General features: G+C 40.8%; 1 protein-coding gene across 2 annotated transcripts in view; it reads left to right on the forward strand.

Annotated features, from left to right (window-relative positions):
• Positions 1-22638, forward strand: part of FBXL7 (F-box and leucine rich repeat protein 7) — a 433105-nt gene that overhangs the window by 93518 nt on the left and 316949 nt on the right. For both annotated transcript variants that reach the window (XM_003821941.4, XM_034959754.3), the window contains exon 2: positions 22533-22622. In XM_003821941.4, coding sequence (XP_003821989.1) covers positions 22533-22622 — 90 coding nt within the window. The remainder of the gene's footprint in view (positions 1-22532; positions 22623-22638) is intronic.

Here is a 22638-nt window from a genome sequence, read left to right on the forward strand (position 1 = left end):
CACTCTAGTCTGGGCGACACAGGTAGACTCCATCTCAAAAAAGAAATAAGCAGGCCTTAGTCTTTCTCTGCTTGGTGTGGAATTCTCATTAAGTTTTCTGGTGCAAAGATTTAGATTAGCACTTAATAGCTGATTTTCCTAGCTTTTATAAAAAGCTAAATAGTTTAAGAGATAGACATAAAAATATACAGGTTTTTTGTTTTAAATTTGTTTAATTTGTGTAACAAATTTTTTTATCCCTTTTTGGAGTTGGTGAATTTGTTCTCTTTATGCTGAATATATGCTATTTCTCTTTGCTAATTGGCAACTCACTATGGATGGCACTATATACTCCAGAGAAAAATTCAGTGTATATAACTACGTCTTGGGCACTATCCAATGAAGTTTAGTTATTTTCATACTCAATACCAACCTTGGAAGGTAACCCCAAGGAAATGTTTATAATTAGTTTGAACCATATGACAGTGTTGATTTTGAACCTTTTTAACCTATGAAAATGGCAATTTCTTATGGTTCAACATTATACTAAAGATTCATTCTACTCATTTCTTTCCTTAGACTAAATGACTTTGTCCAGTGCTCACAATATGTTCTATATACAATAGACACTTAGTATTTATTTGTTGGTGGAGTTTATTTGAGTGATTAATTGGGTAGGTTTTTAAGGCATTTGCCTCCACTGCTACACCATGCAATGAAAGGGAAATATTGTCCTTTTAAATGAGGTTGAGAAGGCTAAACAGGAGGTTTCACATCTTGGTTTTCCAGGCTTTTCATTGAACGTGGAGGGCGGACATATGGTGGGTCAGAGAGGTCAAGAATTTGGTAAGGCATTTGAAAAGAAAACAGTTGAAAAGGTTAAAAGTGTATCTGTTCTGATCTTGGGCGGTCCACGCTAGAAAACTACTCTTTGAAATGGTGTTTCCATTTCTTACGCGGTGGTAAGGGATGTATGTTTTGCGTGAATGATGGGAGTACCCATTGGCCTCTCACCCGACAGTCTGAATTCCTGATGTGTGTCGCCCAGGGCTAGAAACAGGAGCACGACTGCTACTCCCAGCTCACACTGGGGATGGAGGTGGGAGATAGTGGGCTTGTCCTTGGTATTGGAGCTGCAGTACGGCTTCAGGGACCTGAAGAGGCTGCTGCTAGAGAAGGGGCCAGTCCAAAATAGAGACTCACAGACTGCTTTGGAAATGTTCCGGGAATCAGGTTTTCAGAGTTATAGACTGGCTCTTTGCATATAACCTGTACCAGTGACATACTATGCTCCAGCTATTGCTGACAACAATATCAGAATGACCTCTCTTCTTTGCATGTTGCAGAAGTTCCTGATTGCAGGAGAAACGCTGTCTTCTCTCTGATTCTCTGTGTGTCCATTCCCATTGCTAAGTTTAGCTGCCTTGCTATGATCCTCTGTGCATCTGTCATAGTGATGTGGAATCCTAGTCAGTCTTACATTTAAAAATATATACCTGTATGTGACAAGAGGTTCACCCTGACCTTTTTGCTTTTGTTTCCCAGTATCTAGAACATTGCCATCAGCAGCAGTAAACTTCTCCCATGCGCTCCACGTGTAGTCTTTTCGCCAGCTGCAGTGTGTACAAGACTATGATCCCAGGGCATGTAAGAAGATAGGAATGCAGTGCAGTGAGAAAATATACATAAAAACAAATTGGTATAATCCCAAGAGTACTATAAGTGTCAGTTGTGATTATTACTACGTTAAGTGCCAAATGACTGTAAATGGTACAACATTCCAAGTGGGGAAGGGATCTCAGAGACCCAGAAAGGCTGCTGTGGAGGAGTTGAAAATGGATCGGGAGGGGAAGAGATGTCATTCTAAGCTTGGAAGAGTTGGAACAGGGGTATGAAGCAGTGCTGCATGTGACGAGTGTGGGGAATTGCAGGCAGACCAGATCGGCTGAGGTACAGGGAGGAAAGAAGCACCTGGAGAGATCTGGCCTGAATTCTTTAATTTGATAATTAATTCAGAATACATTATTTAGATTGCAGGCTGATGGAGGGATTTAATTTTGAAGTATTATACAACTGTATTAATCTGCACTCTTGCAACAGTATTACTAGGTAACATTTGTTGAGCACTTACTATGTGCCAAGCTTCCAACTAGGTGCTTTACATGTGTTAATTCATAGAAAATCTGGGACACCATTTTATAAATAAGAACACTGAGGCAGAGAGTTAAGCATCTTTCCAAAGTCAAGCAAATGAATAGTAGCAAAAAGATGTAAATCGAAGTGCATTGACTCCAGCATCTGGGCTTTTCATCCAAGGCTACAGTAAAAATCTAAGGAGATGATGTGGCATGGTGGTGAGGTCTCTGATGCCTGGAGCTTTTTCTTACAAGCTCTGGGACAGTTATACAGTCCTTACCTTAGTTTCTTCCTGAGGTCAATGAGAGTAGTCCCATGGGTCCTATCTCAGCAGGTAGATGGGATTTGGTAAAATAACAAGATCGCAGAACACACTCATTAGGGCTGCTGTAAGAGTTAAGGGGACATCGCAGTCCTAATCCTCTTGCATGACAGAAGGGAAAAATGGAGACTTACAGATATTAAGGGGTTTGTTCAAGTACACAGTTGGAATTAGAATGAAGCACTCTTGTCTGTAAAATCAAGGACTGTTGACTCAACTGCATTAAACCATTTAAATCAGAATGAATGGTCATGCCAAAACCGGGCTAAGGTATGCTTCTGAATAACTAAGAAAAAGGCATTTTTAAAGTGCATTCTGCCTTTAGACTAAAAAAGCATGGTATAATTCATTTTTGTGTGGTATGTATAGAGTCTTTTTTTTTTAAATAGATGAGTAATTATTCAGCACTAATTCTTGTCTCCTTTTTTTATATGGGTTTTCTTCACATTAAAATAAAAATAAATGTCAACTCAGAATTTAGGTAGGCCAAGGCAGGAGGTATTGCTTGAGCCCAGGAGTTCAAGACAAGCCTGGGTAACATAGTGGGACCCTGTCTCCACAAAAATAAGTAAGAATTTGGTAAGGCACTTGAAAAGTAAATGCTTGAATTAAATTAAGAAAAAAATTTACAAAGTTGTGCATACCATATATTCCTATTCCAAACCCACAAGGGCAGTGCCTACCTGAACCAGAGTAAAAGACTGACTTTATTTCCCCTACATTCTGGGCACAGAATCCCCAAGGCGGGGAGAAGGGCTGAAGGTTGAGTTGATCACCAATGGCTAATGATGAAATCAATCATGCCTATGTAATGAAGCCTCCATAAGACTCAAAAGGACAGGGCTAGGAGAGCTTCCAGATAGCTGAATGCATGGAACTTCCTGGAGGGTGGTGCACCCAGAGAGGGCATGGACGCTCCATGCCCCTTCCCACATACCTCACCCTGTGCATCTCTTCATCTCTATCCTTTGCAATATCCTTTATAGTAAGCCAGTAAACCTAAGTAAGTGTTTGCCTAAGTTCTGTGAATTATCCTAGCAAATTAATCAAACCCAAGGAGGAGGTCATGGAAACCTCATTTTGTAGCCAGTTGATTAGAAGTATGAGTGGGCTGGACATGTGATTGGCATCTAAAGTGGGGGCAGCCTTGTGGGACTGAGCCCTTAACCTGTGAAATCTGACACTATCTTTAGGTAGATAGCATCAGAATTGAATTGAATTCTAGGATACCCAGCTGGAGAATCTGCTGCAGAATTGATTGATTGCTTGCTTGTTGGTGGGGAGAAACCACCATCCACATGCATTTTGGTGACCAGAAGTCACAGAAGCAACTGTGTTGTATTGAGAGCAGAGAATAAAAAATACAGCAATTTGGTTTTGCCTCTATTTCCTATATGTTAAAATGGGTGCCAGGGACAGGAGGGAAAATACTTAGGCCCAAATACTTGATTACATCTCATTTTTATAAAAGATATATAAATCTTGAAGCCAGTAAGCTTATTCTGCCTGTCCCAAACCATATATGTGAAAATATCTCTCTAGATAATATCATTTTGTAAAAAAAAAAAAAAAAAAAAATCTGAAATGCCTGAAATTCTTTTAATTTCAACGAGTTGAAGGCCTACAAATTACGTTCCAACACAGTTTTACAAGAAGGCGTGTGAAGAAGGCCTAGAGCAGAGAAAGATTTTAATGTGTAGATTGAAAGCTTCAATCCCTGGCCCTGTTCTTCCTTTAGACTAGAGGGAAAAGTAGTTCGAATGTTCCCTTCACCTTTATGGATGAAGTGATGCCTTCATGCCAGAAGAGTTTGGGAAAATAATTCTCAGGAATTTTACAATTATTAATCAAGTCTCAGTACATCAAGAAAAAGAATGAGAAAAGGAATAACAGCTATCCCTGGACTATTTGATCTATTCTGGCTCAAAGGCAAAGCTATTATATTTTCAAAAGAGAAGAGAGATTAGCTCCTAAGTTGTTATATTCAAGAACTATTCCAGTTTCAGGCAAGATTTATTTTGCTTAATGTATCTCCTTTTATAGAAGCCAGACCTTTCCCTTCACTGGCTGCTGCAAACCTTAACTTAGGTTATGACTGCAATTTATATGATAAAAGGGCTGTAAATGCAAAATTTAGGGGGAGTGATTTTTTTAAAAATGCATAAAGCTTTGAAAAATACATCATAGATTATAGGTGGAAGCTGAATTAAAGTTTTTCAAAGAGGAAAGAGACCTACCAGGTCATCTGTTTATTACCCAGAGTACATTAAACTGTTTTCCAGCCTTATCGGATTCATCATGTGGCTAAGTATAATGCTTCTTATTTCTACTTGGTTGTGCTTATTTAAAACATTACAATCCATCACTCTTAAAATTATTACTTTATACTTATTCAACCTTTCATAGAGTCAGTCTAAAATTAAAAAATGCTCTTTTCATATGGAAAAAAGTGTCTTACTTTAGGATGAAGATTTTTTTTCCCTTGAATTTGAGATACAGCTTTGGTAAGCATAAAATTGCTGCAGTTCCAGCGTTTACCACCAGGTGCAGCAGACAGACTGTCTTTTCTGGGTTCACATAACTGAGAAAGAAGTCCAGTGGTAGGGTGGGTGTTGGGACCCATCAACTGGTAATGGCTCAGTGATATCCTTACCTGATTTTTTTTGACATTGTTTTGCCATGTGCATTTTTATTGAAATTGTTGACTCTCCTTTGTAATACAGTATGGCGTCCAACAAGGCCTATGGTTATATCCAGAGAGAGAGAAAGAGAGCACGCATTTCTTTCTTTACCAATGAATAACTTTGATCATTTATCTGCCCCTCACTCCCCCTCCTTGTCTTCCTGAGCAATCACTGGGCAATGAGGATGGGTCTGTGTTGATGGGCTTAGGGTAAATAGAGCTCCTTGATAGAATAGAGGTGACATCAGTCTCACCCAACCATGTGGCAGCAACACAAAGTTAGGGATGAAATGGATTCAGAATTGAGGGCAATTGCTGCATTCAGTGTACTCTCGTAGCTCCTCCTTCCTACAAATTGTAGTAGTAGAAAGATTCTGGTTATCTGTGAGGTACTCTGTAGCTTCCATTTATACTTTCTCTGTTTCTCTGTGCTCAGAGATGCCTACTGGTGGACGTGATCACTTTTACTCCTGTTAAATAGAATTGCAGCTTCCCACCATGGGCCAAAGGAAGCCTCCTGCTGCAAGGACAGTGGAAGAGACAGGGAGGAAAATAATGATGCTCTTAGGGGACATAGCAGGTAATAAAATTGGTACCTTCATTTGGGGACTAAGAAGATCATATTAGATTCTCAAGTTCAAGTCACACTCCAAAGAGAAGAGACAGCAGTGAAATAATCCAGCTATGCTTTGGTGGCTGAAGTACACATATGTGGATATGTGTGTGTTTGTATATGTGTGTATGTATGTATGCATGTATATATATATATTTATGTGTGTGTGTACATGTTACACACAAACACACAGAAAATTTCAATTTAGGAAGAGAAAGTTGGCTAAAAACCCTATCTTATCCATTCTTCCACTTAACTTTTAGGTCTTTTTGGATCATGGTTTGGGATTGTAAAGTGGTTTGTAGTTTTGCTAGAAGGCTGACGACATTTTGGGCGGAGAGAAGTGAAGAATGTGAGTGTGGAAAGCTGAAATGGGTCTTGAAGATGATCTCCTCCAGTTTTCCTTTCCCCAATCAGAGGTACAGAAATAGATGTTGAGAAGCATTAAGGTAGCTTACTCAGGGCTCCCCCAGTTATTAAGGGAGTAAGTGTGAAATTGAGCTGTAGATTTCACTTTCTCCATTTCACTGCTTAGCTATATTTAGTTTTCTGTGGTAGGAAAACTTGTTTGTTATGTCAGCTGAAAAATGACGAGGTTCATAAATTTGGAAAGGAGAGCTTTATTTCTCAGAAAGGGTTGCAGCCTGCAGGGTGGCCATTATGACAGGTAGGGAAGCATAGCCTCTGCTTAGAAGCCAGAAACAGACATGTCAAGGGTGGGAAGAATAACACAGGGATTTATACTGAATGAGATGGCCAAATACACATATTCAATAAGCGATAGGAGCAGTCATGAATATTGATGAAAGGAGAAACATGCACATGCTCAAATGAGCTTCATGCTGCCTCATAGGACCCATGTTCAAAAAATGGCAGCATTAGGATTATCCAAGGGTGGTGTTTTCAGCCATCTGTTGTCAAAAGGTGAAGCAGAGGACATGAAAACCTTCACTGCATATCCTCTGTAGACTGGCCAGAACCACTCTGTGGTCAGTGGTCTCTTATCAGGAAGGAATGCTGGTGGATTGGATTGTCAGAACCACAGAAGGGAGGGGCACCATCAGGCAGTTAGTTGATATCAGTGGTGCAGTCTTTTGAAAAGGCTTATTTCTCTTTAACCCTTGGGGAAGAAAGTGAGGGAGGGGTATAACAAGGCATGCCCACCCTCCCTTCCTGTCATGCCTGGGAAATCGGCTTTCAAGATTTTTCTGGAGTCCCCTTGACCAAGAGTGGGGGTCTGTTTATTTGGTAGGGGGCCTTAGAATTTTATTTTTATTTCTCAATTATAATTCTCTTTACCAAAAAGGACTGTTTGAACCTTCTCATTTCTTGATACAGAATTTTGATAGTCAACTTTTGCTTATGATTGTTTGATAAATGGGCAATGGGAGGTGGGAAACATAGCGGGATCTTAAAATTGTTTTCCATTAAATAAGATTAAGATCTTACATATATAATCCCTTTTTCTCTTGTGCTGTTGGTAGGATTATACCATGCATGAAAGGAGGAGAATCAATGCCTTTTAAAATTTATTGTTCAGAATTTTCACTAATTTAGACTGATCTTCAGTGATAATTAAGGTAAATATGCTTTGTATGAAAACCCTCAAAAATCAATGAGTGACAGTAAGGCACAAAGGTCTGTAACTGTCTGTCTTTTGCTGGGGTTGAGCCACCTAAAGCCACACAGACTCAAAGGATAATGCTGCCTCTCTTTTCACTACATTCTCTGTTGAAAGGTGATACTAGTATTTTCTCCACTGTTTCCCTGCTCCCAAAATCCTGCAAGAAGTAACCTTTATGGCTGAGATGGCTTGGTCATGGAATTGTGTGTAACATGGGACGTTGAATGAATGAATGAGTGACTCAGAAGAGGCAGTTATGGATTTATTGACACCAGAGGCTCTTGATGCCAAGAAATGAACACATGGCTTCTAAGGTGCTCCCAGATTGTGTAGAACCACCAGTGAACTTTAGAAAGAACACTGGTCTTTTATTATACATCCAGATTATGCAAGACACAAGTCTTTTCGTGATCTGTGAGATCTGGGAGTGGTGCAAATTGTAGTGATGTTATTAGCGTAAAAATGACTTTTGATTGATTTGTATTACAATGGAAATTCTTGTGTTAATGCATGTACCCTTAGCCCGTGCAGCACTCTGATCTTCTCATTACTCTCTTCAGAAACCCAGCTGTGAAGCACCATCTGTCAGCAGCCGCAGCAGCATCTGTCTCAGTGTCAGCTGGCATCTGTGTTAACTCTTGCACAATTGCCTAAAGGCCTGTAGGTGGGTGTGTGGGAAGGGGAAGCTCTGCCCTGGTACCTTTAGTGACATATTGCCTGCTCTTTTAGACTTGAAACCACCCATGCTGGGGTGCCAAGTGCCTGCTTTTTCACAAGCTGGGGGACTCTTTGAGATTTCTAGCATTCCACGATACATTCAATCTTACTTGCTCATCTTTATTTTCCACCCGTAATAATACTGCCATTCAATGAAACTTGAACAAATGATCATTTGAGAGACTCAGGGTAGGATTTTCTGCTATTTAATTCGGCAGAAAATAATGTTGGAGTATCTGCTGGGTTGGAGAATGCCCTCCTCCTCACCCCACAATGGATGTCCCTCCTGGAACATCAGCATGTGACCTTATTTGGAAATAGGGTTGTTGCACATAAAATTAATTTTAAGATAGAGACATACTGAGTAGGGTGACCCCTGATCTAATATGACTGGTGTCCTTATGAAAAGAGACACAGAGGCACACAGAGGGAAGACAGCCATGTGATGACTAAGGCTGCACCTGGAGTTCTGCTGGCACAAACCAACCAATGCCAAGGATTGCTGGCAACTACGAGAAGTGAGGACAGAGGCATGGATCAGAGTCTCCATGGAGCCTTTGCAGGGAGCATGGCCCTGATGACACCTCGATTTCAGACTTTTAGCTTCTAAAACTGTCAGATAATAAATTTTTATTATTTTCAACCACCCAGTTAGTGGAAACAAATACGGAGTACTTTACAGCATGTCACCACGGGGACTCTGTAGGTAGTTCGGAGGTTCTACAAGTAGCCATTGTGTAAAAACTCTCTTGTTTCTTGGTGGGTGGCACAGAGTTGAATGGTGCTGGTAAGGAGGGGATAGTGCTCATTAGAACATGTTATGGACCAGGGATATTCCATTAGGAATAAATTTCTAGTTTATTCATGCAGTTACTTCTCTTATTTCAACACATTTAACATACCCTGCACAGTCCTACTTTTGGAGATGTGGGAGGGGACAAGGCAGACATGGAGCCTACCCTCATGGAGTTGACCATCAAGTGCAGAAGACAGGCTTGATTGTTTCCAATCAACCTAAATATGTTTATTACCAATGTTTAAAAAAGCAGTCATACTAAACAATAATGAAGTTTTGTTAAGAAAGTAGTATTTGTATGTTGGTCAACCCTTTGACCTTGGACAAGTATCTTCAGATCCCAAGTCCCTTTACCCTCCCCCCAAAAAGAAGAATAAAATACTCTTAAAAAAGAAAATAAAACAGTGTTTGAGAATGTCACTTAAGGATCCCATTTTGAAACTAATCATACTGGATTTTTACAAATTTATTTTTATTTTTTAGAGACAGGGTCTCTCTGTCACCTAGGCTGGAGTGCAGTGGCACCATCATGGCTCACTGCAGCCTCGAACACCAGGGCTCAGGGGATCCTCTGGCCTCAACCTCCCAACTAGCTAGGACTACAGGTGCACACCATCACAACTGGCTAATTTTTTTAAATTATATTTTTTGTCAAGACATGATCTCGCTATATTGTCCAGCTGGTCTTGAACTCCTGGCCTCAAATGATCTTCCTGCCTCAGCCTCCCAAAGTTTTGAGATTAGAGGCAGGAGCCACTGCCCAACCTCATACTGCATTTATGTTTCATTCCATTTATTTGTCTGTGCTTTATCTCCCTAGCCTAATATGAATTGTGTCTTGTTTTTTTAAGTGCTAACCATAATCCTTTGCATACAATAAGTTTAGCATGTATTTTTTGAATTAAATTGAATTATTAAGAATATTAGAGAGGATGATTAATAGCTAATTGATTATTTATGTGTGTACGATTCCAAGCAATTTACTTATTTACTTCATTTTTTTTCTCATGATACTTCTATGAGTCTATCTTGACTATTACCCATTTTACAGATGAAGATACTGAGGTATGGAAAAAGTAAGGAACTTCCTCAAGCTCAATCATCCAGTTAGTAAAGCCAGAATTCAGGCCCAAGCCTTACTTCTGGCTCCATGCCCTCCAGTGGGAATTCTCCATCCTGTGTAGGCAATGAGGTCATGGCTTATAGCGATTTTAAAGAATTCATCTGTGAACTGCATCCTGGATCACTCCAGTTATAGACATGGGTATTTTGCTCAGTGGCCCCGATGCCACTTATTAGATGGTTTGGTGTAAAGAAAGTACCAGTTAGGACATTCAGTGTAAAGAAAGTACTCGTTAGAACATTCAGTGTAAAGAAAGTACCAGTTAGGACATTCAGTGGCTTGAAAGGAAGAAAGGAAAACATGACTTTCAGCCTTCTGCTACCTTCTCTGGGTTTAAGAGGACGTGTGGGGCCAGGTGCGGTGGCTCACACCTGTAACCCCAGCATTTTGGGAGGCTGAGGTGAGTGGGTCACTTGAGGCCAAAAGTTCGAGAGCAGTCTGGCCAACATGGCTAAACCCTGTCTCTACTAAAAATTCAAAAGTTACCTGGGCATAAGGTGCATGCCTGTAATCCCAGCTTCTCAGGAGGATGAGGCACAAGAAGCATTTGAACTCGGAAGGCAGAGGTTGCAGTAAGCTGAGATCCAGAAGGTAGAGGTTGCAGTGAGGCGAGATCATACCACTGCACTGCAGCCTGGGCAACAGAGTGATACTCTGTCTCCAAAAAAATAAAAGGGAGGACTGTGTGAAAGTCATGTTCTTTTCCTCTTTTTATTATTAGCTATTACATCCTCTAGGAATAATGCACAATGGATTGATTTTAATTGAGATTTTTGTCTAAGAAAACCCTTCTCCACCAATAAAAAGTTGGTATGTGGAATGATTGCTGATCAACTTAGATAACTTTTATTTTATTTTATTTTATTTTATTTGAGACAGAGTCCTGCCCTGTTGCTCAGGCTGAAGTGCAGTGGCACAATCTTGGCTCACTGCAACTTCTACCCCCCGGGTTAAAGAGATTCTCATACCACAGCCTCTGGAGTAGCTAAGACTACAGGCGTGTGCCACCACACCTGCCTAATATTTGTATTTTTAGTATAGACAGGGTTTTGCCATGTTGGTCAGGCTGATCTCAAACTCCTGACCTCAAGTGATCCACCTAGCTCGGCCTCCCAAAGTGCTGGGATTACAGGCCTGAGCCACCACGCCCAACAGATGACTTCTATTTAATTCTTTCTCCGCTTACCCTTTAGCTAACTCGACTTAAATGATTTGTATGCTTCAAGGCCCTGTATGTGTTAAAGTAGGAATTTCCATGTCACATTTTCGTTTTGCTTGTGTGGTATTGAGTGGGACAGTCCTTCCGGCTCTGTCCATCTCAGTTGAGGCTGCAGCTCTGGCCTTTCCCACGAGAAAGTGATGAGTCCCCATTTAGGCAATAAGGGGAATCCCCTAGTCATCCACTGGCTGTTGAAGAGGGGCGCTTTGCAGCAGGTGTGTGCAGGGATCCTGTGATCTGCATCTGCTCTGTTAGCATTTGTGACATCTCCTGCTTTGCTGTTCTGAATTCACTGTGGCCAGTAGCACTGGCCATACAGCCCTGCTCAGAGATAACACTATACTGGGTGGAATCCTTTCCCTAAACCCAAGCTCTCTGCCTATCCTGGGGCTGCAGCAGGGCAGTTGCTGACTCAGCAGTGGGACTGTCTCCTTTCTCTCCAGGAAGACTGCTGTGTGCCTTGTTCCTCTGCTCCAGCCACAGAGCTGGATCTGATTTCAGCTGGAAACAACAAGCAGTAGAAGTTCAAAAGTGAAAAACCACAAGCAGTCAAATTCCAGCACTCCGTCATTGCAGCAGCATTCACAATAGCCAAACGATGGAAGCACCCCAAGTGTTCATCAGCAAATGAATGAATAAACAAAATATGGTATAGACACAGAGTGGAATATTTTTCAGCCATGAAAAGGAATGAAACATGGATATATGAAACAATGTGGGTGAACCTTGAAGACATTATGCTAGGTGGAATAAGCTAGATACAGAAGAAATAATATCGTGTAATTCCACTTGTATGAAATATCTAGAACAGGCAAATTCATAGAGATCGAAAGTAGATTAGATGTTACTAGGGGCTGGGGAGGGAGGAATGAGGAGTTATTATTTAATGGTTACAGAGAGCTTCTTTGGGGTTATGAAAACATTTTGGAAATAGTGAAGGTGGTTGCATACATTATGAATGTAATTAATGCAATTGAATTATATCCTTACAACAATTACAGTGGCAAATTTTGTGTTATGTACATTTTACCACAATTTAAAAAAATTAAAAATAGCAAGCACCCTAAACCAGATCTTGCTTCTGAATGGTGGCTTCACTTTGTCATTTGGCAATGGAGCAAATGCTAAAATATGTCTTTGGCCTTCTTAGACTGGACATAAACCCAGTAGAATGACAGCATCTTAGGGGAAGAGACCCTGTCCCAAGTCAAGTGCTAATGTGAAATATGTGCTCAATCATTGTAAAATATATGTATATCTGATTATCACATAATACACCTTAAATACGTAATTTTTATGTCAATTAATTATTTTAACATTACAAAAAGAAGAGGCTGATAAAATTGACTCAGCTGGTCCTATGTAACAGGGCATGGTTATTCTTATGAAGGTTTCAGTTCATCTTAAGAAATATGCTACCTCACTAGACGGCTATCTTTTCTTTTTCTATTTTATAGGTTTTTTGATCAGTTTTCTTTCTAGAGGTTAACTCTGACCCATTATCCTAGAAGGCCGTTATCATGTCTTCATGCTGTGACTCTAGCAGAACACACATACATGCGCACGTGCACACACACACACAATGTACATGTATGCGTGTATGATTATGTATATTCTCATGCTTGCATAAGCACAGTGACATAGCAAGACAGCAGCTGTGGTGGGAATTCTCCGCTCTATGTGTAGGCAATGAGGTCATGGCTCATAGCGATTTTAAAGAATTCATCTGTGGACTGCATCCTGGATCACTCCAGTTATAGACATGGGTATCTTGCTCAGTGGCCCTGAGGCCACTTATTAGATGGTTTGGTGTAAAGAAAGTACCAGTTAGGACATTCAGTGTAAAGAAAGTACTCGTTAGAACATTCAGTGTAAAGAAAGTGCCAGTTAGGACATTCAGTGGCTTGAAAGGAAGAAAGGAAAACATGCCTTTAGCAATTTCCCTTCTGTTTCGTTTCCTTTCCTGCCCTCTCCTTCCCCAGCCCCTGCTTCTAATCTTTGCCGCGTGGAACAAAGAATACCAGAATCAAAAACAAAGGACACTGTCTCATGTTTTTTGCTCACAAGAAAATGAAACAGAGTGCTTAGGATTTTCTGCTTCCTCATTTAGCCCCACTTGAAGGCCTCCACCCCTGGAGAAGTCATCTATGTGATTACTCCCCTTTGGCTTGAAAGAGCTAATACACTTTTACATGGAGTGATTACTCCCCTTTGGCTTGAAAGAGCTAATACACTTTTACAATATGTATTCAGTTTCTTCCAAAAACTAATATGCACCTGGGCCAGGAACTAAGCCAGATCAATTGTGTGAGATAACCGATGTTATATTATGCTGTAGGGACAGACAGTGAACTGTGGATCAAAGAAGATAAGAAATTATTTCAAGATACCAGTCAGGAAAATAACAGTGAATTCAACATACCAATATGACCCACCATTCCCTTGATCTGATTCTGAGATCTTGAAAAAAATTCACTTACCTTTGGTATGGACACTTAGTATTAAATCAGGTTCTCATGGTGCACCAGTAGCAGCTTGAAAATAAGACAGTGGAGAGAAGCAGGAAATAAGGGGCTGAGGCCTCCACGTGGGTCCGTGTACTTGTGTGTGGATTTTGTGTTAGAAGTCTGCAGCTGTAATCCGTGTAACCAATGCAGTGCGTATGATCTGGAATAGATATCATGAATCAGTTTTGCAAGAGATGTCTTAGACTCTTAAGAGTGTTGGTAACCATACAACCCCACTGATTTGTTTTCTGTTACGCCCTTTATCTTGCTTGTGTCATAATATTAATAAATTAACTGTCTTGAGCACTAGAAATGAGAAAAGAGAAGAAACTTAGTTTTGCATAGTACCTACGGGAATTCTTAAATTAAAAGAAACTTAAAGTCCCTCACTAAAAGGACTCCCCATTAAATGAACATTATCTTCAAGCATTAGGAAAACCTGGCACGCTCTAACAGACAGCCCAAAGGAATGCGTGATAGGAAGAAAAAAACAGGACATTCTTCTGCTAACATTGCTGAGTTAATAGTGTGTCCCATTTGACCAAAATTATCGATCCACTAACTGATTTCAGCGGCTCAGAATTGTATGTGTATATATTAGCCTATTACAGATAACATTTACCAAACTTAGTGTGTTCATTTTCCCTTGCTTTGATGTTTGTTTGTATTTGATACTTACTTGTTTTTTCATTTGTCTTCCTTTGGGCCTTTGGCCCACTTGCGAGGAAATTAAAGAAAGCACAAAATTTTACTTTACCGAATCTGACCAGCACAGTTCCAGTGTACTAATGGCCCTTAATGGGGGTTTAGCTATTGGTCAAATAAACAAATAAACTTTCATGTATGTAAAGCAGTTAGAAAGAGTGGATTTTTCCTGGATATTTAAATTATGTATAATGTATGTGCATATATAATATTTATTTTATCATTTATGTAATAGTAAAATAATTATTTTAAATTTCCTTTCTTAATTTATGATATAAATTGAAATAATGGGTCAATATTAATAACTCACAGTGTGGGTTCTCACAGGCATTGGTCATGGTTTCATGCTTTACCTGCCAGGGTTCATTTTTTTCTCATAGCAGCCTCTCCCAAACCCTGCAGGTTGGGTAATGTCCTCCCCATTTTTGGTAGAGCTAATGGCTGTCTTTTGTTTGCGTGTGCATATCTTTATTTTATGGTTGACACAAGAGTGCTTGGAAAGTTTGAGAGATGTTCACCTGAGCATGTTGCTTGGAAGTGGTAGCTATGGAATTTAAATCCATATGGGTCTGTTGCTGTGGTGGTTACTTTTATGTGTCAACTTGGCCAGGCTATAGTACCAAGTATTTAATCAAACATGAATCTAGATATTGCTGTGAAGGTATTTTGTTAGGTGGTGAACATCTACAATCAGTGGACTTTAAGTAAAGGAGATTATCTCTGAAAATAATAATATGGATGGGCCACATCCAATGACTTGAAGACCTTAGAAGCAAATCTGAGGTTTACTAAGAAAAAGAAATTCTGCCACAAGCCTGCAGCCTCAACTTCTGCCTGGGTTTCCAGCCTGCTAGTATAACCCACAGATTCGAGACTTGCCAGCCCCAACTATTGTGTGAACAATTCAAGTTTAAAAAATCATATATATTCACACATGCATACACATACACATATGTAACCTCCATTGGTTCTGTTTCTCTGGAGAACCTTGACTGATACAGACATCAAAGCATGGGCCGTATGATACCCATTTACAGAAGGTGAAAGGTTTTTATCCCCGTGTTACTGGCAATGAAACAAGACTTAGAGTTTGACAGACTTGCACATGAGCATATGTGTGGCGTGGAAATGGTTGAGGTGGGGTTTGAAGCCAACTCTGCCTCCAGAAACAATGCTGTTTAACACTGTAAACCACAGATTCCCCATCACTCCAATTGCACACGAAGCAGGCAGCCCTGATGGGTGATATAACAGTGGCTGATGTTTATTACACACTCCTTAGTGTGCTACTCACTGGGCTGCCCATTTCACCTGCATCATCCTGGGTTCTCAGTACAGCTAATGGAGAGGTCAAGCCGCTGCCTGCTTCTCACACTTGATGAATCAGAGCCACCTGAAGGGCAGGTTGAGGCACAGGTTCAACCCCCAGAGTTTTCTTCATTTAAGGGGAGGGAAATGAGGCTTCAGCCTTTGAAGTGGGAATGCCAAAGAATTTGTGGACATATTTTAAAACCAGCACAGCTTAGTTATTGCTGGTAGTAGAGTGTCTTTTGTGAGTGAATGTGCTGGTCCTTTATTCTAGTCAAGCATCCTTTCATTCAGTCTATCACTGTGCCAGTGTTTCTTATTGTTTCCTAATGCCAAGTTCTGACTGTGCCTCCCAGTTGCCCCTGACATGGCAATCTACTCTCTTGTTGCGGCTAATAGAAGCATCTCACTCCACTGTGTTGACTCCCTAAGGCAAGCCCCCAACAGACTTTCCTTGACTTGTGGTCATGTCAGTGTCACCATGAAACCCAGGTGACTCCAGAAGCTGCAGCGAAGACTGCCCTGAGCTGGACTGTGCTACCCGGCAGCTTGATGTAGCCATGGTTCTAGCTGCTGGCTGAGCAGTCCTGAGGGCAGGTGCTATGCGGCATCCTTAGCATAGGGACTGAGGTGACAGCAATTCTACAGCCTCTAGAGTTGCTCTCTGTATTAGTCTGTTTTTGCACTGCTGATAAAGACATACGTGAGACTGGGTAATTTACAAAGAAAAAGAGGTGTAATGTACTCACAGTTCCACATGGCTGGGTAGGCCTCACAACATGGTGGAAGAAGACAAAAAGCACGTCTTACATGGCAGCAGGCAAGAGAGAATAAAAGCCAAGTGAAAGGGGAAAACACTTATAAAACCATCAGATCTTGTGAGACTTCTTCACTACCACAAGAACAGTATGGGGGAAACCACCCCCATGATTTGGTTATCTCCCACCAGGGGTCCCTCCCAGAACACGCGGGAATTTTGGGAGCTACAATTCAAGATGAGATTTGGGTGGGGACCCAGCCAAACCATACCTTCTCCAACACACCCTCTTTTTTCTCAGAAGAATCCCAGAGAGGGAAACCAAAGTCCAATCTGGCTGCACCCCTCCTGTGCCTCTCTTACCCCTGGTCATTTCCAGTGTCACCATGGGGTGGCTTCCTGTGCTCTTCACACCACCTCCCTCTTATCTGGACTTTCCGTATGTACAACTCCAGGGGCTAATCTGACATTCTCACTCTTGATTTTCTAAAAGGGCTGAGAATGTAGGCAGTTCCTTCCTGAGACAATAGCTTGACTTGCAAGAATGTCGTCATGCTGCAGACTTCGGCTTTTGAATATTAGAAGCTGAATATTCCCCTTGTTTTTTCCCTCTGAATTCCTTCTGTAACATTTCTTCTCTGAGCACCAACCTCCCTGACTCCCTCTCCACTTGAACTCAACAAGGAGATGGTTATTGCTTCCAGAAGCAGGGCAGAAGAGCATATCATGGTATCCAACACAGGAACCTCATTCTACAAAGATTTGTTGGTTATTTCCTAGGTGCTCACGATATCCTAAGTACAGAAACTGAATTATTTTTCTACAAAGATTTGTTGGGTATTTCCTAGGTGCTCACACTACCCTAAGTACTCAAACTGAATTATTTTATTTAATTTTCACAATAACCCTATGAGGCAGGAATTGACCCTCCACCCAGCCCCATTTACAGCTGAAGAAACTAAAGAAACTACAATAGAGAGGGCCTATTAATTTGCCCAAAACTAATAATTGGCCAATCCAGATATAAACCCAGGCCTCTTCACTCCAGATCTTCCATGCTACCTATCCCCATCTACATGTAAGCGGGCTGCAAGCTGCAAAATCACATGTAATACAAGATGACGCAGTGTCAGTCCTCATTATTTGTGGATTTCATATTTGAGAATTTGCCTACTTGCTAAAATTTATGTAATCACCAAATTAATCCTTGAGGCACTTTTAGGGTCACTCACAAATACATGCAGAGTGGTGAAAAATTTGGGTTGCGCAACGCACACCTTCCCATATAAGGCTGAACAAGGTGACACTCTGCCTTCCTGTTTCAGCTCTCCTACTATGCACAGTGTTCTTTTTGGGGTCCATGTGTTGCCACTTTTTTTTTTTTTTTTTTGCTTTTTGTACTTTTTGTTGCTGTTTTCATTAAGATGACCCCCAAGTGTAGTGTTGAAGAGCTGTATAGTGTTCCTAAGTGCAAGAGGGCTGTGATGTCGCCAATATGTGTCAGATAAGCTTTGCTCAGACATGAATTACAGTTCCATTGGCATTGAGTTCCATGACAATGCATCAATAATATGTATTAAATAAGATGTCTTTAAATAGAAACACACAAAAACCAAATTGATATTGATCAATTGATAAAATTGTGAGCAGAGGCTCTCAGGAACCTAACTCTGTTTCCCTTTGGGGCAGTGATTTGCTAATTTAGTGTTTATGGTTACTTTATAGAACCTAAATATCTCAAGTTATGAGAATCAACTGTATTGGCCAGGCATGATGGCTCTTGCCTGTAATCCCAGCACTTTGGGAGGCCAAGGTGGGAGGATTGCCTGAGGCCAGGAATTTGAGACCAGCCTGGGCAACATAATGAGACCTCATCTCTATTAAAAAAAAAAAATGCTGGGTATGGTGGTGTGCCTGTAGTTCCAGCTACTTGGGAAGCTGAGGCAGGAGGATCACTTGAGCCCAGGAGGTTTAGTCTGCAGTGAGCTGTGATGGTGCCACTACACTCCAGCTTGGGTAACAGAGTGAGACACCATTTCAAAAAAAAAAGAAAACAAAAATAAAAACAAAATCTTTACTTCCTTAATTAATTAAATTCTCAGGCATTTAAAAATGTTTTACTTATCAAAGGACATAGATTTTCAATGGTGGTGATATTGCTCCTAAGGGGACACAATCCACCCCCTCAAGAAACAATGTATTAAGCAGAATCACATACATAGTACATAAGAGATATACAGTATATCTGTGGTGTTGCGATTTCATTGGGGGTGGGGTACTTAGGGAAAAAAAAGTCTAAAGTTTCCTTGGAGGGTAAAATAATGAGAAAATGATTGAGAAATACTGTCATAGGGCATAATGACTATTTAATAAGAGAAAGCATGTAAAGCATTTGTTAGAGTGCTCAATGAAACATATGCACTTAGTGTTAGCTATTATTATAAATAACATTATTATTTGTTTCCTCAACCTTATACTCTTTCTTCATAAACAAGCAATTTTTAAATTGGAGTTTGCAGCCCTTTGAGGGATCAGCACACATGTTCTCACGTGTGTCTGAGAAGTTTCTCTGAAATTTGTTGTTTTATTTTGTGCTTTCATTTTCATGATAATCTTAAAAATAATGAATAACTGTGTACTGGTTCCTCTTTATAAGAGAGTCCTGCCATGAGTTATATTGTCCAAGTTTCCCCATGTTTAAAGGAAGGTGCTCTACTCCAGTGTTTGTAGATGGATAAGCAATAAAAGAGCAGTCTTAAAAATGTGCCCGATACAGTCAGACTCAGTGAAGGCCACCTGATGCCATCTCTTTGTAGGAGGGAAGGGTTCCCTGAGTTTGAGTAGAGGAAAGTGATATGCAGGTTGAGTCCTCACGCAGCCGGGAGTGGGCACGTGCATGCCAAAACAAAGAGAACATTGGCTTTAGCAGCGAGTACTGTATTTAAATTTTGAAAGACAGTTTAATCTCAGCAAAATAACATCATCAATCATGTTAAACTAATGCTGTTAATTTGAATGTTATGGATCTTATTGTTTTTGCATTTAATTTGCTATTTTGTTTTAGTTTTATTATTGAATCAGAGCTAGAGCATATGGAGTTTATTTCTAGTTTTCCATTTGTGCATCTCTAAGCAACAATATAATAAAAATAATTTAAGTCTACATATTGGTGTTGCACAATAATGTTATTTGCCTTATTAAATGGAGTGGTTTGGATTACTGAGGTTTGAGGAATAAAGTAATGGACTCAAAGAATTATAGACTGAGCTGCTAGGAATCATTTTTCCAGAAATTTCCCCTACCAGATACGGACACTAGGCCTGCAGAGTGAGAAGTGAATGTCAAAGGTCAGAAAGCAAGGGAGTGGTAGACTGGGGTCAGAGGCCAGGTGGACATACTTCTAACCAGGTGCCCAGTCTGCCATGTCAACCCACTTCCAAAGATGAACCATGTCAGATAAATGGCCACAGCTGCCAGGCCACAAAGGCTGGTTAGGCAAAAACAAATGGAGAATTGCTGCATTGTTTTGGTTAACTCTGAGGGTAGAGGCCGTGGAAGGGGTGGGGACAAAGGGAATAACAGATTTGTTCAGAGCCTAAGTCCCAATGAGCAATAGGTGATAGTGAGAGGAAATGATGGCCATTTTTCTGAGTTCCTTGGTATTCCCATGGGTAATATCACCTGAGCCATTCCCTCCTCAAGTGATATTAACCATCAGCCTATATTGTTCGGTGACTTTCAACATAAGGAAACAAAACTCCAAAGTCTAAGGAGTTCTACTCTGTATGAATTTAGACTGTAAGCTTATGCCACCTAACTAGAGTTCTGTACTGTCTTAGTCCATTCGGGCTGTTATAACCAAATACCATAGACTGGGGGGCTTATAAACAACAGAAATGTATTTCTCACAGTTCTGGAGACCGACAAGTCAAAGATCAAGGTGCCAGCGGATTTAGTGTCTGGTGAGGATGCACTTCCTGCTTTATAAACAGTCTTCTACTGTGTCCTCACGTGGCAGAAGGGGGAAAGGAAGCTCTGTGGGATGTCTCATAAGGGCACTAAGCAGAGTCCTCATGACCTAAGCACCTCCCAAAGGCCCCACTTCCTTATACCATCACCTTGGGGGTTAGGATTTCAACATGTGAATTCTGGAAGGACATAAACATTCAGTTCATTGCATTTACCACTGGGAAGAAAAGACTGTTGGAAAATGATGTTTCTCAGCTGCACATCAGAGTTTTGATCATCACTTGTGGAGCAAAAAGAATTCATCTATGATATAACTAGTTGGTCATTAGCAATAGCTTGCTTTCTTTTCTTTTCTTTCTTTTCTTTTTTTTTTTTTTTTGAGACGGGCTCTCACTCTGTTGCCCAGGCTGGAGTGCAATGGCGCAATCTTGGCTCACTGCAACCTCCGCCTCCTGGGTTCAAGTGATTCTTCTGCCGCAGACTCCCGAGTAGCTAGGATTACAGGCATGTGCCACCATGCCTGTCTAATTTTTCTATTTTTAGTAGAGATGGGGTTTCACGATGTTGGCCAGGCTAGTTTTGAACTTTTGACCTCAAGTGATCCATGTGCCTCGGTCTCCCAAAGTGCTGGGATTACAGGCACAAGCCACCACGCCCATCCAGCAGTAGTTTTCTATTGCTGAATAAAAACATTACTACACACTTAGCAGCTTAACATAGGAGCATTTATTATTCCACAGTTTCCTGGAATCAGAATTCTGAACATGCATTAGCTGGATCTTTTGTTTGGGTCTCACAGTGCTGCAATGAAGGCACTGGCCAGGGCTGGGCTGTCCTCTGATGCTCAGGGTCCTCTTCAGTGCTCACTTGGTTGTTGGCAGAACTCATTTTCTTGTAGCTGCAGAACTGATGGGGGCTTGCTGCTTCAAAGACAGCAGGAAGAGTCTTTCTCCTCCAGGCTCTCTTTTAAAGTACTCACCTAATTAGGTCAGGCCCACCCAGAATAATCTGCCTTGTCATTAATTCAGTTAACTTCTTAGGGACTTTACATCTGCAAAATGCCTTACCTTCACCATAGCCTGTTGGTTAGAGGCCAGTCACAGGTTCAGCCCACTCTCAAGGGGGAGGAGATGATGCGGACATGGATACCATGAGGGCGTCTTAGGAATCTGCACACCACAGTCAGTAGGTTTCTCCATCACTGGGCAGTAGAGTGTGGTTCATATTTACAGACTTTCATGTGACATCTGAAGAATGTTTGGTAATATTAATGTATATGATTATATTAAAGGTTAGAAGAGTAGAAACTCAGCCTTGAGCTAAGATTATTTAGACCAGGGATTCTCACCCTTGGTACCATTGACATTTGGGCTGGATAATTCTTTCTTGTGGCGGCCGCCCTGTGCATTCTAAGACGTTTAGCAACATGCCTGTCCTCCACCCACTAGAGGCCAGTTGCACCTCCTGGCTCATTTGTGACAACCAAAAATGATACCAGATATTGCTAAATGTCCCCTTGAACAGAAAAATCATCTCCAGTTGAGAACTGCTGCATTCGAAAAATGAAATGTTTTTTGTTGTGTTTTGTTTTTGAAAGAGGACCTATTAAAGCAGGGAATTCATTTTTTGATGTGACGCAGCTATTTGGAGTTAGCGGCTCTTGCTCCTCTGATTATGCCTTATTCTTTGCTTATTTCCTTTACTGAGAAATGCATAATTTATAGTTGCAAATAAAAAATTAATGCAGGAGATGTGTTCCCCACATGTACTTTCTTATTCACATTTATGCCAAAAAGAGATTATGTTATCATATTTGACTACGTTTTATAATCTTGTCTGAGTTTATAGTCAAGCTATATTATAAGAAGACTTTAGTTCTACTATAACATGGATCAGATATTTCCCAAAAGATATTTAATGCATAAGGCAAAAAAAAACTTAATAAACTCCATTCTTTGTATTATAGCTGCTTTCTTGGAAACTGGTGATATGGCTTGCTGTGGGACCGAGTGGAAGGCATGGTCCAGGTCTGAAATTACAAATCTCAAAAGCTGCTCATTCCTGTTTCTTCCAGGCAAAGGCAGCTCGAGCATCTCATCTGACGTGAGTTCAAGTACAGATCACACGCCCACTAAAGCCCAGAAGAATGTGGCTACCAGCGAAGGTAGGCAGCTGGTCTT

This window comes from Pan paniscus, chromosome 4 (assembly GCF_029289425.2).
Source record: "Pan paniscus chromosome 4, NHGRI_mPanPan1-v2.0_pri, whole genome shotgun sequence".
In the NCBI taxonomy this organism is placed as follows: domain Eukaryota; kingdom Metazoa; phylum Chordata; class Mammalia; order Primates; family Hominidae; genus Pan; species Pan paniscus.